The 14,867-nt window shown below is 39.3% G+C and overlaps 1 protein-coding gene across 8 annotated transcripts in view; it reads left to right on the top strand.

The window, feature by feature from the left end:
* The window catches only part of Zmpste24 (zinc metallopeptidase STE24), a 53,761-nt gene that overhangs the window by 24,051 nt on the left and 14,843 nt on the right, over positions 1–14,867 (top strand). For 2 of the 8 annotated variants that reach the window (XM_087215221.1, XM_087215220.1), the window contains exons 4-9: positions 584–683; positions 3,129–3,233; positions 4,421–4,537; positions 4,922–5,074; positions 7,123–7,264; positions 12,814–12,998. In XM_087215221.1, the coding sequence (XP_087071347.1) occupies positions 584–683; positions 3,129–3,233; positions 4,421–4,537; positions 4,922–5,074; positions 7,123–7,264; positions 12,814–12,998 (802 nt within the window). The remainder of the gene's footprint in view (positions 1–583; positions 684–3,128; positions 3,234–4,420; positions 4,538–4,921; positions 5,075–7,122; positions 7,265–12,813; positions 12,999–14,867) is intronic. The other 6 variants (XM_021263408.2, XM_021263406.2, XM_087215223.1 and 3 more) reach the window with 4 other exon arrangements.

The following is a 14,867-nucleotide window of genomic DNA, read 5'->3' as shown; positions in this document are numbered from 1 at the left end:
GAATTGGTGAGTGATAGGGAGATAATCTTACGCTGCTGACAAATAAAAACTAGTAGTTTTTCTTGAGGACAACTTGGCAGTACAGATACCTTTTAAAAATTCATATCCTTTGACATTAAGCACTTCTATAACTTTATGGAGAATGAATACATGGAATGTATTTATAAAGGAGTTTGATATAGCATTATAATGAATGCTTTAATGGAAATAACCTGTGTGCCTTTATACAGTGGAATACTCTAGAGCTATTAACAATGAAGATGTAGATATATATTGTTATAAAAAGTTGTTCACGATATATTGTAAAGTGAGAAAAGCAGGTATTCAAATACCGCTTAGGGCTGGGGATGTGTCTTAGCGGAGAGCACTTATCTAGCATTCACAAATCCCAGGGTTCCTCAGCACTGCAAAAAGCAAACAAAACAAGTGATTCTTATTCACTAGTTTCAAGGAAGGTCGTGGAGTCTATTTTTAAAATTTGTTCTTATTTCCTGTTTGAGAACAAATGCTGGAAGAAACCATGCTGCATACTGTAGCCTAACAAATGTCCTTTTCTTTTCCCCTCTTTTCCTCCTGTGGTTAGAAACTTATGTTGGCCATTTGTTTGCTACCAAATCAAGTATACCTTGGCAGCGTGTGGTATATCACCTTCACCTTCAGAGCATTCAGTTTTACACTGTGAGGTGAGAGGAGTGGTGGCAGGGTGGGATAAGGGGACAGGAGAAAAGCCTGCTTCATTGCTCTTTGTCCCCGCCCCCATCTCCCTCCTAGTAATAGGCCTGTTCTTTCACTGTCCCAGGGAAAAGAGACTAGACAATTCTTGGCCTTTGATCACTTAATGGCCCATTTAAAGGAAATGATATTAAAATTTTTTGAGGTATAAAGTTTGAATCCTAGGCCTTTTCATTATTTATTTTGAGATGGTCCTGCCAAGTTACCCAGGCTGCCTCTGAACTTCTGATCCTCCTGCAGCAGGATCTCAAGTAGCTGGGATTTTAGATATTCACCACCTTGCCTAATTCTTTTTTTTTTTAATTCTACCAAGAATACTTTTATTATATAAGTACCATACACAGCAATTATTTGAGGCACATTTACAGGAATAGAGTTCAGTTCCACGTCTACACCTCACCCACACAAACTCTCCCCACACTCGAATCTCAGGGTTGAGTCCTCAGCAATGAGATGGGAAATTATTGCTTTCTGAGAGCTCCCATTAAATAGAATCTTCCAAACCAAGAGCGAATCCTGGTATCTTCTCAATTCTTAAGACCCTGTGTACATATAAATAAACTCTAAAGATGGTATAGATTATCCCATCACCATTAAAAGTTAATATTAAAGTCTAATCCCATTTGTCAAAAAGTCATACGAAGTATACCAGTATTTACAGACCCCATTAAATTATGCTTAAATAAAACCTGTACACACAACAGACTGTTTCTCAAAAATAGAGCTCCACACCCAGGGGTTTAGCTCAGTGGTTCCGGCGCCTGCCTTGCAAGCGCAAGGTCCCGAGTTCAATCTCCGGTACCAAAAAAAGATTACCAATTAAAAAAAAAAAAAACAGAGCTCCACAGGGACTTGGGGTGACAGGCAGCTCTGTCAGGCTTCATGCATACCCTTTTCAAGTTTACTAAAAAAAAAAAAAAAAAAAAAATCAACATCTGAAATAAATATGCAAACAAAGCTTTAGTACCTTATAGGAAGAGGTCCATTTCCAAGATTTTCCCATTTAAAGAGTTAACTTTCAAAGTTAGAAAAATGAAATCAGCAGGCTTTGTTTCTACAAGTTTTCTAAAACCAGAAGGCCCCCTTTGAACTTGAGGTATAAAGTATGCCAAAAACCACCCGTTAACCAGTTGCTAAGCACACAGAACCTCCGCCTCCCACCGGAGGATGTGATCACCAAAGAACCTAGATAAATTTTCATTTTTAAAGATATTTAGTGGATGCAAAAACCAGCCATTACATCTTAACACTGGAAAAAAAAAAGCTGTCAATCTGTTAATGTCACATCAATTTGACATTACAACAGCCAAGTGTAGGGTTTCTTGGGAGCCCCCGGCAGTTCACTGATTTTAAAACTTGTAGTACAACTTTGAGGGAAAGGGTGATTGGGGTTCCAAAGTATAAATGCTTAATATGTAACAAAAGCCAAACCCAGCACCTGTCACCTTGGGATCTAATGTCCAGAGTGAGAGACTTCAATGCTTGAGAAATCAAAGAGTCCAGGAGAGAAAATCAGAATGGCCCTGACCTAGGCATAGATCAGGTAGGTGGTAACCTCTTCTTCCCCAGGTGCAAGGGCTCCACAGACTGTCCGGAGTAGAGAAGGATCAATCTTCTAGTCCTTTCCTTTCCCAACTCTCCTGCCCTCTGTTCACTCACTGCCACTTGCGTCGCTTCTCCATTTTCTCCAGAGCCTTGTTAGAATCCTCTGGTCTCTGGTCTCCAGGGCTCATATAGGACTTGTCTATCATAATCAGGGCTTCTTTGATGTAGTTCTGTACTGCAGACAGAGCAGTGCAGATGGCCTGGCTGCCGAAGCTGAGGGTAATCAGGCTGAAATGAGACAAGCATACTGGATGTTCGCCTCCAAGACCCGGATGGGCCTGTTGTTCTGGTTGGGGGTCCGGTCTTGATGAAGGAGGTCCGTGAACTCCTTGCACACTTGCTGTACAGCCAGAAGCATATTCTTCCTATTTGCAATCTCATTCCATCCTCTAAGATGAAGTCTGGTTAAATACTCGGCCACCAGTTTGCTAGGAAACTCAGCTTCACAGACATTAGCAAAGTCACCGGCCGAGTGAACCACTTCGCCTTCCACGAGGAAGTGGAAGTCAGGAGTGTCACATGCGGAGCTTTGAGTCTTCCTGCTGGAAGATTCAATCCTATCTTATCCAGCTTCTCCTGCAAACAAGAGGCCTCTGTTTTTGGATTTAGTTTTTCTGAGAACCCCACCCAAGAGGGAGTCATTCAAGCATTCAGGCGTTAACAGTCACCTCTGGACTTCAGCCACCGTCACTTTATATTTAGAAGTGGAGCTGAGGAGAGACAGTCTTCCAGGGACCGGGCAGAAGACCTCGCTTGGGTTCATCACGGCTCCCACCGGGTCCTTCTTGCAGGGAAGGTTCAGGGGGTTCTTGGTCATCGTGACGGGACCTTTTCGAATTAGTCTGATCGTGCAGAAGCGGGTGCTGATCGCAGACATTCTGCACCTCGTCCAACGGGTAAGCCATGTCATGGAGCCCCAGGTTGTCCGCCAGGCCCGCAGCCTCCAGGGAGTGCGCATGGGGCAGCAGCAGGTCTGAGCGGCGGTAGGCGTTCCTACCGGAGCTCACCGAACTCCAGTCCAGCCCTGCAAGTTGGGGGAGCAGGCCAGCGGGGCGGCCATGGTGCAAGGGCAGGCTGGCCCCTCCTGGCCCTGGTGGCCTGGCCATCTCTGCTGCTGACTGCTGGTGGGCGCCGGCTGATGCAGTGGGTTGATGGCAGCGGCTTTTCCCAGATGCGAGTAGGGGGTCGGCCGACTGTGAGTATCCCAGCTGCTGGTACGGTGGCGGAAAGTAGGGCAGCGCGGGGTTGCAGAGGTGTTGCCCGGCCGAGGAGAGGTGGGGGATTCACAGGGTTCCATTGCTCCTCCCGTCGTGGTGATCCTGAGGGTATGAGTCCTCCACATCTGGCGGCGAAGTTCTGGGAGCTCCGATGCCTGTGCTGCCCGGAGGTGCCAAGCACGAACCCCAGGTCCCCAGCCCTCAAAGGCCGAGGCTGAGTCCAAGGCCGATGCCCAGGGAGGAGGCCGTCGTGCCCGGGGCAGTTAAAGTAATTCTTGAAGATAATTTTCTCTATCAAATTTTTGGCTTTTTATGAAAAATTGAGTGTACCCTACCCCATCTGGCTTGATTCAACTTTTTGGAGTCCCTATTTTCTTTTCCTGGTCCCAACCAGGTGTGTCATTTTATTGTCTTCCACATTTTGGGTGCTCTTTTCTCTCCAAACTTTTGAAAATTTCTTGAAATTCTTCATTTCCTCTTCTTTCCTATCTCAGTAATTTCGCTTTCTCCAAAGTGGCATCCCAAGTCTCATCACCTCTTAAGCCTTCCTTGAATTCACCAAGTTCTGCTGTCTCTTTTCTGAATTCTTTTAACTGCTTTATCTGTGTGACCTAAGATAACTTTCATACAAGGCCTGTGTAATAAAGAGGATTGTTTTATTCATTTTTTACTCTTTTCCTTGCAAGTAAACTTTTTCTGAAGGCAGGGATACTGGCAGACCTTCTGTCACCCATGGGATCAAGCACATTCCTTATTTAGGATAAGTATTCAGGAAATCCTTATTGAGTTGTTCCCCAGTAGTTAATCTGACGAGTGAATTATGTTACATCATAAAAACTGTCATCTTCTTTTCTTCTTGTGTTTAGATCATTCACTCCTTGGTGTTTCTGCTGCTGGCTACACTTTTCAGTGCATTAACTGGTTTGCCATGGAGTCTTTATAATACATTTGTGATAGAAGAAAAGCATGGTTTCAATCATCAGGTAAAACAGAGAATATAATTTTTTTTTTTAATGTGAAGATTTTCTTTGCTTCTGGGCTGGTAATAATTTGCTACTTCAGAACATGAATTGATTGAGAAAGAAGGAACTACAGATATGGTAAAGATCATGGTTTAAAGTCTTGCTATAAACTCTTTGAGCACTAATGCTTTTTTTTTTAAGCAATACTTTTAAACGAATTTATTTCAAACTATAAAATACAAGCATTTACTTATTTTCCAATCTACCTACCATCATATAATACAGTCCCACTGCATGTTAATTTTTTAAATTGCTCTAATAATACATTCTTTTTATTCACTTACTATTTATTTAAAAAGGAAAACCAGTTTCTCAGTTTCTCATGGCAATGTTTTCTTTTTTCAGACTTTGGACTTTTTTATGAAAGATGCAATTAAGAAATTTCTTGTGACTCAGTGTATTTTATTGCCTGTGTCTTCACTTCTGCTTTACATTATTAAAATTGGGGGTGACTATTTTTTTATTTATGCCTGGCTGTTCACATTAGTTGTTTCTCTGGTGAGTAAAATCTTCATTATGTTTTACAAAGGTTTCTTGATTACTGTGATTTAATCCTCATTAGTATGTAAACAACTCTTAAGAAGAGGATGAACTGTAAAGATGTACTCGTAAATTTTCCTCTTGGTTTCTGCTTTTGGGTATAGATACAAGAGAACCGACTGACTCATAAATTTTCCTCTCTTGATGCTAACTTTTATAGAGTGTAGAAAATAGTTGTTGGTCACTTTTAATGATCCAGTTGCTAGGTGTTTTCAGGCTGTATATTTATGTGTTGCCACCAAATGGATAACTGAATGTGATAATTTTATGACTCTTAAATGACCTCCAGTACATTAAAAAGCATGAATGTTTTGAATAGAGATTTAAGAGCGACAAGAAAAAGAAAGCATACACTTAACTGGCTTGTTTTTGCTCTCCTCTGCCTTCCCTTCTCCTTTTCCTCCTTTCTTATCCCTTTTCTGTTTCCTTCCTTCTTTTACCTATTCTTTGTTTTGTTTTGTTTTTGGTACCAGGGATCGAACTCAGGACCTTGAGCTTGCGAGGCAGGCAGTGGCACCACTGAGCTAAATCCCCAGCCCTCTTTTACCTATTCTTTAGCCTTTTATTTCCTTTTCTTCCCCATTGCCACCTCCTCTCTTCCTCTCTCTTCTCCCTCTTCTTTTCAATCTTTTCTCCTCCTTTTTCCTCCTTCACATTTTCTGTCTCCTTCTCTTCTTTCCTTCTCTTTCTCCTTCTTCTACCTCTTTTTTCCCTTCTTCTCTTTCTCTTTCTCTTCTTCCCCTTCTCCTTCCCCTTCTCCTTTTCTTCTCCTTTTCTTCTCCTTTTGCTTTTCCTTCTTCCCCTTTTCTTCTCCTTTCTTCTTCTAGTCCTCCTTTTCCTTCTCCTCCTTCTTTTCCTCCTCCTCCTCCTCTTCCTCCTCCTCCTCCTTCTCCTTCTCCTCAATGCTGGGGATTGAACCAGGGCTTCACACATCTGAGGCAAACACTACCCGTGAGCTGTATTCCTAGCCTTCACATCTTTTCCTTCTCTCTTTCTCATATTTTAAGCTGCTTCCAACACAATCAGTCCTCAAAACATCAGTCCAATAACACTGATAATGAGATTTATTTTAATCTGAATTACTTGATACTCATTGCTCTACTTCCTACTGGTGGGATCAAGATTTGGTTTTTTGTTTTGTTTTGTTTTGTTTTTTGGTACTAGGGATCGAACTCGGGTCCTTGTGCTTGCAAGGCAAGCAGCAGAACCACTGAGCTAAATCCCTAGCCCTGGGATCAAGATTTGGGAATGGGTGCTAGTTGGATTTACAAATGTCTGTTGTACAGAAAACTGAAGTAAGAGGAAAGAGGATGCTGTTTCAACTAGGGTATACAGTTATGAATTGCAGGTAATTTTACCAACCAATTAATAGTTCTAATAAAAACATACATACAAGGCTGAGGATTTAGCTCAGTGGTTATGCTGCCTGCCTCACAACTGCAAGGACCCAGGTTTGATCCCCAGTACCCCCCCCCCCCCCAAATACATATCGGGCTGGGGATTTAGCTCAGTGGTGCCTGAGCCTGCCTTGCAAGTGCAAGGTCCTGAGTTTGATCCCTAGTACCAAAAAAAAAAAAAAAGAAAGAAACATACATACAGTCAAACTCTTGTAATGCTTATATAGTAAAGACTTCAAGTCTATTATAATTACTCTAAAAGTCAGAATTACAATTTATAATTGGCTTATAAAGTGCCAGGAAGACAGTATTGAAAGGACCGTTACCACCCAGAGATCTTAATCACTGTTAGTAGTACAGTTTTATTTTCTAAGATAAAATTGACAGGTGTACTGTTTTGTCAGACTCTTACTTTGACTTAATTTATCAAACAGATACTAAGCTCTTACTGTCTGGGACTATTTGGGTCTGGGAATACCAGAGCAAGTAAGTTCTGTGTTTTCAAGTTTAGGATGGATGCAGTTATTTCAACACAATTGAATCTGAGAAATAATGAGTAGTTTTTCATCAAGAATGTATTCATAGGTTGTTCCAACATTTACTTTTCAGGTTCTTGTCACAATCTATGCTGATTATATTGCCCCTTTATTTGACAAATTCACACCTCTGCCTGAGGGAAAGCTTAAACAAGAAATTGAAGTAATGGCAAAGAATATTGATTTTCCTTTGACTAAGGTGTATGTTGTTGAAGGTAAGGCTATTTGGGGATAAGGTTTTATTCCAAGGGGCTTGTTTTGAGACTTTATTCTTAAATTTTTAATGGAATAACAGGTCAGTTTTTATTGTTTTCTTTTTAAATTTGTTATTTAGATGTTAGGATAGTATTTTATATTTTGGCTTTTTAAGGTTTATAGAAATTGGAGATACAGTCCAGGGATAGAAACTGGTGGCCCGATGCCAAATCCTATTCTTGCCTAAAGCTATGTTTGATTAACTTTACAGTATTATTTTTAATCTTTGGCCAAGCCTTTTTCACACTCTGTTGTATTATTTTGTATATGAAACTGATTTATTCACTTTTGTTACCCGCATGGCTCCTTTAGGTAATTGAGATGGACTCTTGAATAGTCAAATTTCATTTAGCACAAGTTTGGAGGGTCTAAAACAAAAACAAAACCAACACTATTGACATTGTCTCCTCCAACAAACATCTAGTGTTCTGGAGGACTGTTTAACTGTAGACTATCAAAAACTGTAAGTAGCATCAAGTACTTCAGGTTAGTTATACTCTGCTTTTCTGATAACTGCCTTTGAGAGTTAAGTTTACATAAGACTAATAAAGCCTCAAGGAAGCCTACAAAGATGTAGAGAAAGACTGTTTTGTAAGGTACAATGACTGAAAATCTGTAACCTAAAATCTATACAAATGAATATATTTGATTCTACCTCTGCAACTTACTAGCTATGGGATCTCGGACCGATCAGCCCTCTGGGTTTCAGTTGCACTTTCTCTAAACTACAGTTTGGCAAATATTTTCTATAAAAAGCTAGATAGTAAATATTTAAGGCTATACAGCTTTGCTGTTGTAGTGCAAAAGAAACTACAAACAATGCATAAACACATGAACATGGCTCTATTCCAAATACAACTATAAAAATAAGCACTGTGATGGCAAGTCATAGTTTGCTGACACCTGTTATAAATATCACCAGTGAGAAGCAGCTACATTAGATGAAGGAGAAGAAACTGAGATGCAGTTGCAGAGTGAGGGGAGAATAAAGATGGTCTCAACTGAAAAGAGTGAATTAATAGCAATTAGAAGAATATAGATGTCTCAGACAGACATTTAGTGGTTTCTGAGGCTATACAGACAACTAAAGGCACAATCAGAACAGCTTAAGATTCTGTGGGGGAAATGGTAAAAGAATAAGCCACTTCATATTTTCTTAGCCTCTGAAACCACTGTATTTTTGGATAATATTAAAGTAGTGGCACACTAATGCAGTAGAACAGACTCTGAGGGGCTTTTACTAAAGGGGCTCTAAATTGTTGATCACTTAAATTATATTCAGGTATCATGAAGCAGTAGCTAATGGAGGTCAATGGAGGTAATCGATAAAATATGTGCTTGATGATATATCAGTGCTGTTTTCCATTGTAGAGGAAATACTTAGGGAAGGCTTTCTGGAGGGTTATGAAATGAGCTGAGACTTTATGGAAAATCAGGATTTGAGTGGGTTGAAGGTAGCATTTCTGTAGTCAGGTTTTGAAGTCTGTAGGCTTGGGTTTGAATCCTAGCTCTATCATCAATTATCTGTCTTTGGGCAACCTTACTTTTGCTAAATAGCAGTTTATTCATCTGTAACACATCTTTTTCTTGTTATTAACCATAGTAACTCCTCAAAAATATTTTGAATGAATAAATGATACTAATAAGATAGCACACACTATAGAATCATAAATTAACAGGGACATTACAATGAAACGCCAGGAATCCTACTCTTAAAAAATATCAGATAGCAGGTGCTGTGCAGAAAATTAAACTAGTGTGATGGGATGGCTTTAGATTGGGCTATCAGAGAAGACTTATCTGAGCAAATGACTGTTAAGCTCAGACCTGAAGGTAGGAGCCATATACATCGAGATCCACGGGAAGACCTTCTCAAGCTTAGTGTCTTCGAGAACTGTGAAGAAGCCCAGTGTGGCTGCAGCAAAGCAGGACAGTACAGTATTATGAGATAAAATCCTAGACAAGAATCAGACCATAAAGGCCTGGGTAAGTCAGGCCAAGGGGTTTGGATTTTAAATTCAGTAGGAGAAACCATTGAAAGTAGAAAATGACACAGTGTAGCTTGTACTTTTAAACTATCTTGGGATGCTATATAGGGAGTGATGAAGCAAGAGTGGAAGAAGAGAGAGCAGTCAGGAGGCTATTGCAGTAGTCCATGTAGGAAATAATGGCTTCTTTGGCTAGGACAGCAGTAATTGCTGGAGAGAAGTGATTGCATTTGGGATAGGTTTTAGAGGTAGAGTTGATGGAATCATAATAAATTGCATTTCAGGAAATAACAAAAAGAGCATCAAAGATAACTGCCTAGATTTTTGATGTGAGCAGTTGGGTAAATGATTAGTTTATTGAGAGGGAAAAAATGGGAGAAGTGCAAGTTTGTGGAAAAGTGTTCTGCATATTAAGATTTTAAAAAAATATATTGTTATTAGTCACAGTTTGCAAGCAGTAACAACTAGCAGTGGCTCATTTGAGCAGAAAATTTGCTTATGAAACATGTGGTAGTTTACAAAATCTCCAGGAAGTTTACCAACCTTGTAAAATGGATCATTACATAGGTTAGGAACTCAATAATACTGCCAAACCAGTCTGGGGAACACATTAAGTTGCCACCTCAGAACAGTGGATTCAGGGGTTCATACCTCTCTTGTTACTGTCACTAGCACCTGTAATTAGTTCTTCACTGTGTTGCTTCTTTGTGTAATTACTGACTACTCAGTAGATGTATCTGACTGATCCAGCCAGGCCATGAGGCTAGCTGCCAGGAGTGCAGGGGAAGCAAATGCCTGGCTTCTTAGGTTTCTCAAAGAGAAGTGATCTCTCACAAAACTTACACGGTGTGAAATTCTCCAGACTCCAAAAGGAGATTCCAATGTTGGACAGGAAAAAAGTACATAAGAATACAAACAATAAATACATCTGTAGACATCCATGTGGAGATATCAGACAGGCAACTGGATATATGAGTGTGGAGTTTTAGGGATGAGTCAAGGTGAGGAATATAGAGTGGAACTATTTGGCATGCAGATGAAGTTTAAGGCCATGGATGAGGGAATTAGAGAGGAGAAAGGGCCCAGGATGAGAGTCTGCGAGGGAGGAACAGCCAGCAAAGGAGGCAGAAGAAGAGAACATTGAGGTAGTAAGACCAGGAGAAAATGATGTCTCAAAAGCAGGAAGAAGGGCCAGGGATTTAGCTCAGTGGTTCCACCGCCTGCCTCGCAAGTGTAAGGACCCGAGTTCGATCCCCGGTACCAAGAAAAAAAAAAAAAAAAGCAGGAAGAAAGTGTTTCCAGGAGGAAGGGGTTTCCCATGTTAAATGTTGCCTAGAGGTTAAGGTGAGACATCATAGGCAAAGGATTAAGACAGAGGTGTCAGTGGCTTATATTTGCATGGAATGTTTTGATTTTCAGAGTTCTCAAATACATTACTTTTCAAGTGATATCATTAGCCCCTTCAATAAACAAACATTATTGCAGATATACTCTATGCCAGGCATAGCAATACAAAAATTTTGTAGGGGCTGGGGATTTAGCTCAGTGGTTCTGGTGCCTGCCTCACAAGCGCAAGGTCCTGAGTTCAATCCCTGGTACCAAAAAAAAAAAAAAAAAAAAAATTTGCAGTCTATCACAGGGACTCTTAAACTTTTTAAGAATTCACCAGAGAGTTGTTTTTGGGGGGTTTTTGGCGGGGGGGGGGGCAGGGGGTTAGTCAGGGTCTCCCTTTGTAGTTCAGGCTAGCCCTGAACTCACTTTGTATCCCAGGCTGGCCTCGAACTTCCAGCAATCCTCCTGCCTCAGCCTCCCGAGTGCTGGGATTATAGGCATGCGCCACCACGCCTGGCGTCACTAGAGACTTTGTTAAAAGACAGGCTCCCGGCCTCCACTCCTAGAAATTCTGACTTAGTAGGTATTTCCTATATTTGTTTCTGACAAGCACCCCAGGTGATTTTGGTGTAGGTATTCCTTGAGCCATACTTTGAGATGCCTTGATCAGTGGAAGATGGATTGTATTTATTTGCATACAGTCTGCCTACTTCCAGAGATAACTTCAGAAAGCTTCTAAGTATTTTCAAATAAATTTAAAAATTGGGATCAGAGAAGATGGATACACTAAAAGTGTGAGACCTTAGAATGGTAACACAATTTTCTAAAGCCTAAAGTCCTATCTTATTGACAAAATTGGACCATATGTTTGACTCTTAATTTCCAAGCAACCAAGCCAAAAACTGATATGATAATGCAATCAGTGAATCAATCAGTCAATAAAAGTTTGTATTTATCAAAACTTTACATATTCTAAACATATTGCCAAGTTCTTAATATTAGTAATATGAGTAGAAGCAAAGTTCATATTCTCAAGAGGAGTAAATCTTTCATCATTTTTCTTTTAAGCATATAATACTAGTTTATGTGGATTGGGCAATGTACTAATTGCTCTACTTAGAATACCTCATCAGGTAGACGTTGGCCTCACTTCATAAACAGGAAACTAAAGCTTAGAGTTTTCTAAATGTAACAACAACTAATACATGGTAAAGCCAAGATTTGAACCCAAAGTCTATGCTCTTAACAACTAAACTCTGCACATTGAAGGACATTTGGAAATTAAAGAAATATATACAGGAGGAAAGAAAAACAACCGTAGTTCAGCTACTGTTAGCCATTGTTAAAAATTTAGGTGTTTTCTTTCAGTCTTTAGAAAGATAACTTTAATCACTTAACGGTTTACCCTGAGCAGTTTATCACTCGAGCAGTGAATTTGTTTACATACTGACTATCCTGAGTGTTCCTTGGACAGGTGTCATTTCAACCAGTCGATTCTTGTATTGAATAAATTTGATTAAATTGTCATTTTTATATTTCCTATTATCATATAAAAATTAATGAAAAAATGCAATTTTTGCTCATCCTATATTTAAATAATTGGACTGGTAAGTGGTTAATGTTTTTCTAATTATAAAAATAAGTATGCCTATTTTAAAAAACCTTAGAAAAGAGAAAAATAAAAGAGGAAATAAAAATCCATTCTGGAACCCAGTGATAAACACTTCAGTATTTTGGTATATTTCCTCATAAGCTTGTGTTGATGCTTTTCTATTTACATTTTTTTCTTAACAATTCTGGAACCTCATAAGTTTTGTATCCTTTGCAATATATTAATGTTCTTTATCTTGTTAAAATTCTTTGAAAGTGTAATTTTTTCTGACTGCTTAAAATTCCACTTAATAGCTTTACCATGATTTAATCATTCTACAGTCATTAGGCTTATTTTACCTATAGCTTTATAGCAATAGGTAAAATATCTGTGATAATCATTAAGTATTTGTTGACAGGAATGCAGGGAAGCACACACTCCACTGTTCGTGGTGATTTATATTGATACAATTTCTTTTCAGGTATGAAATAATTTCAAAATGTTAATGACCTTCCCAGTAGTTCAATTTCTAAGAGTCTCTCCAAAGGACCCCAAACTTTTTAATTATATTCCATGCTTTAAACTGTCTTTTCCTTAGGATCTAAACGCTCTTCCCACAGCAATGCTTATTTTTATGGCTTCTTCAAGAACAAGCGAATAGTTTTGTTTGACACCCTACTAGAAGAGTACTCAGTACCTAACAAAGACATCCAGGAGGAATCTGGCATGGAACCCCGCAGTGATGGAGAAGGGGACAGTGAAGAAATAAAAGCTAAAGTTAAAGTGAGTTCTTCTTTTCCTAAGAGACTCTGTCTTAGTTTTTTTGGTTGTTTTTTTTTTTTTGGTGCCGGGGATTGAACTCGGGACCTTGAATTTGAGAGGCAAGCGGCAGAACCACTGAGCTAAATCCTCAGCCCTGTCTTAGTTTTTAGACAGTGTCTGTGACAACTCATAATAATGCCAATTTCTTTTTTCTCTCTTTTTTTTTTTTTTCTTGTACTGGGAATTGAACTCAGGACCTTGAGCCAGGCAGGTGTGGCACCACTAAGCTAAATCCCTGGCCCCCTGTAACGCCAATTTCTAAGCAGTGATTGTCTAATTCAGGGAGACTACCAAATAAAAACAACGTGGCTCCAGTATAGTTCTGGTATTTGGTAAAGATTACTAGCTAGCTGGCAAGATTTTACAGAATGTACATATTAAAATTGGAAGTTCTTGTAAGATAGGTAAATTCATATGATAATAAGCTATGTATATATTCCTGATATGTTTATGATCAAAGAATTCTCACAGGCAAGATAAAAGAAAAGATAAACATCTAATTTTTAGCTTCTGTGAGATAGCAATTATCAGCCTTGTCAATGGAGAGACTTGGATTTCAGTCCTGGTTCTGTCTTTTTGTAGCTGTGTGCCCTTTGGTATATTATATAATTTAGTCAGTTTTATTTGTTTAACATGTATTTAGGAAATGTGTCCTCTGTGAAGAGATACTTAGCTTGGCATTAGGAATACAAAAGTAAAGATGCAAACCTTCACAAACTTGTAGTGTAAAGGGAACACAGTCACACAAGTCCACTTATGTGGAATTGCGCTGGGAAGCTTTAGATACTGGGCACATGGGAGCACAAAGAAGGTGTTCTTAAATCTGACCTGAAAGTCTGAGAGCGCTGCTTCTGAATCCTTTCCTGGATGAGGCCTGCTGATGCTTACTGGTGACATTTAAAGTACCAAGAGCAGTTGGAAGAAAGAGGGCAATAATGTCAAATAATACAAACTTCAGCAGAAGCCATCACCAATGTTTGTGTCTGTGCTGGTATGGAGATGGCTTTGTTGACGTACAGAGATGATTTTAGATCTGTTCATTTATCATCTGTATGGCTCTGAGTAAGTAAGTTAAGCTTGCTAAATCTTTCATTTCTTAGCTGGAACATGAGGCTGGAAAAGTTTCTCAACCTGGGCAATTTTCTTGTTGTGGAAGATATCTGGTATGTAAGAGGCTATTTAGCAGCATCATTGGCCTGTCTGCACTAGAGACCAGTGACAATTCCTCTGATTCCCCCCATAAAAACCATAATTGTTGGGCCAGAGATTCAGCTCAGTGGTTCCAGTGGCTGCTTCACAAGCACAAGGTCCCAAGTTCGATCCCCGGTACCAAAAAAACCCCAAAAAACCATAATTATCTCCAGATAACACCAGATGTCCATGAAGTGTGTGTGGGTAAGGGGGCAAGATATCTTCTTGTTGGGAAATACTGTGCTAAAGATCCCCACCTTTTAGGGTTGTGCGATTTAAATAAAATATGTAAAATATACTCTATATTTTAAGTACCAGAAAATAATGATTATCATTTGAGCATCTCTTTTGACTCAAAAGATAATCTAGTAAAGTGCCTAGCCTATTCTAAATATCTATATGAAACAAAATTCTGTGGAGGAATTAGGTAGCATTGTACAGGGTTATTTTTAAGTGGCATTATCCTGCTAGATGGGATATTTGAATAAAAGCCACTTTGGTCTGCACAAAAATAATAGAATTTAAAGCTTGAAAATAGATTTTAAGGTCATTTTTATAGATAGGAGAACTGCAATCCAAAAAAGGTAATTCACTAATTCAGTGATAACACTGGAGATTCATGCAAGTTTAGCATCCACA

Source organism: Heterocephalus glaber, unplaced genomic scaffold (assembly GCF_053883595.1).
Source record: "Heterocephalus glaber isolate CG9 unplaced genomic scaffold, H.glaber_assembly_v1.0 deba00001452, whole genome shotgun sequence".
NCBI lineage: Eukaryota > Metazoa > Chordata > Mammalia > Rodentia > Bathyergidae > Heterocephalus > Heterocephalus glaber.
This window is presented reverse-complemented; position numbering and strand designations above follow the sequence as displayed.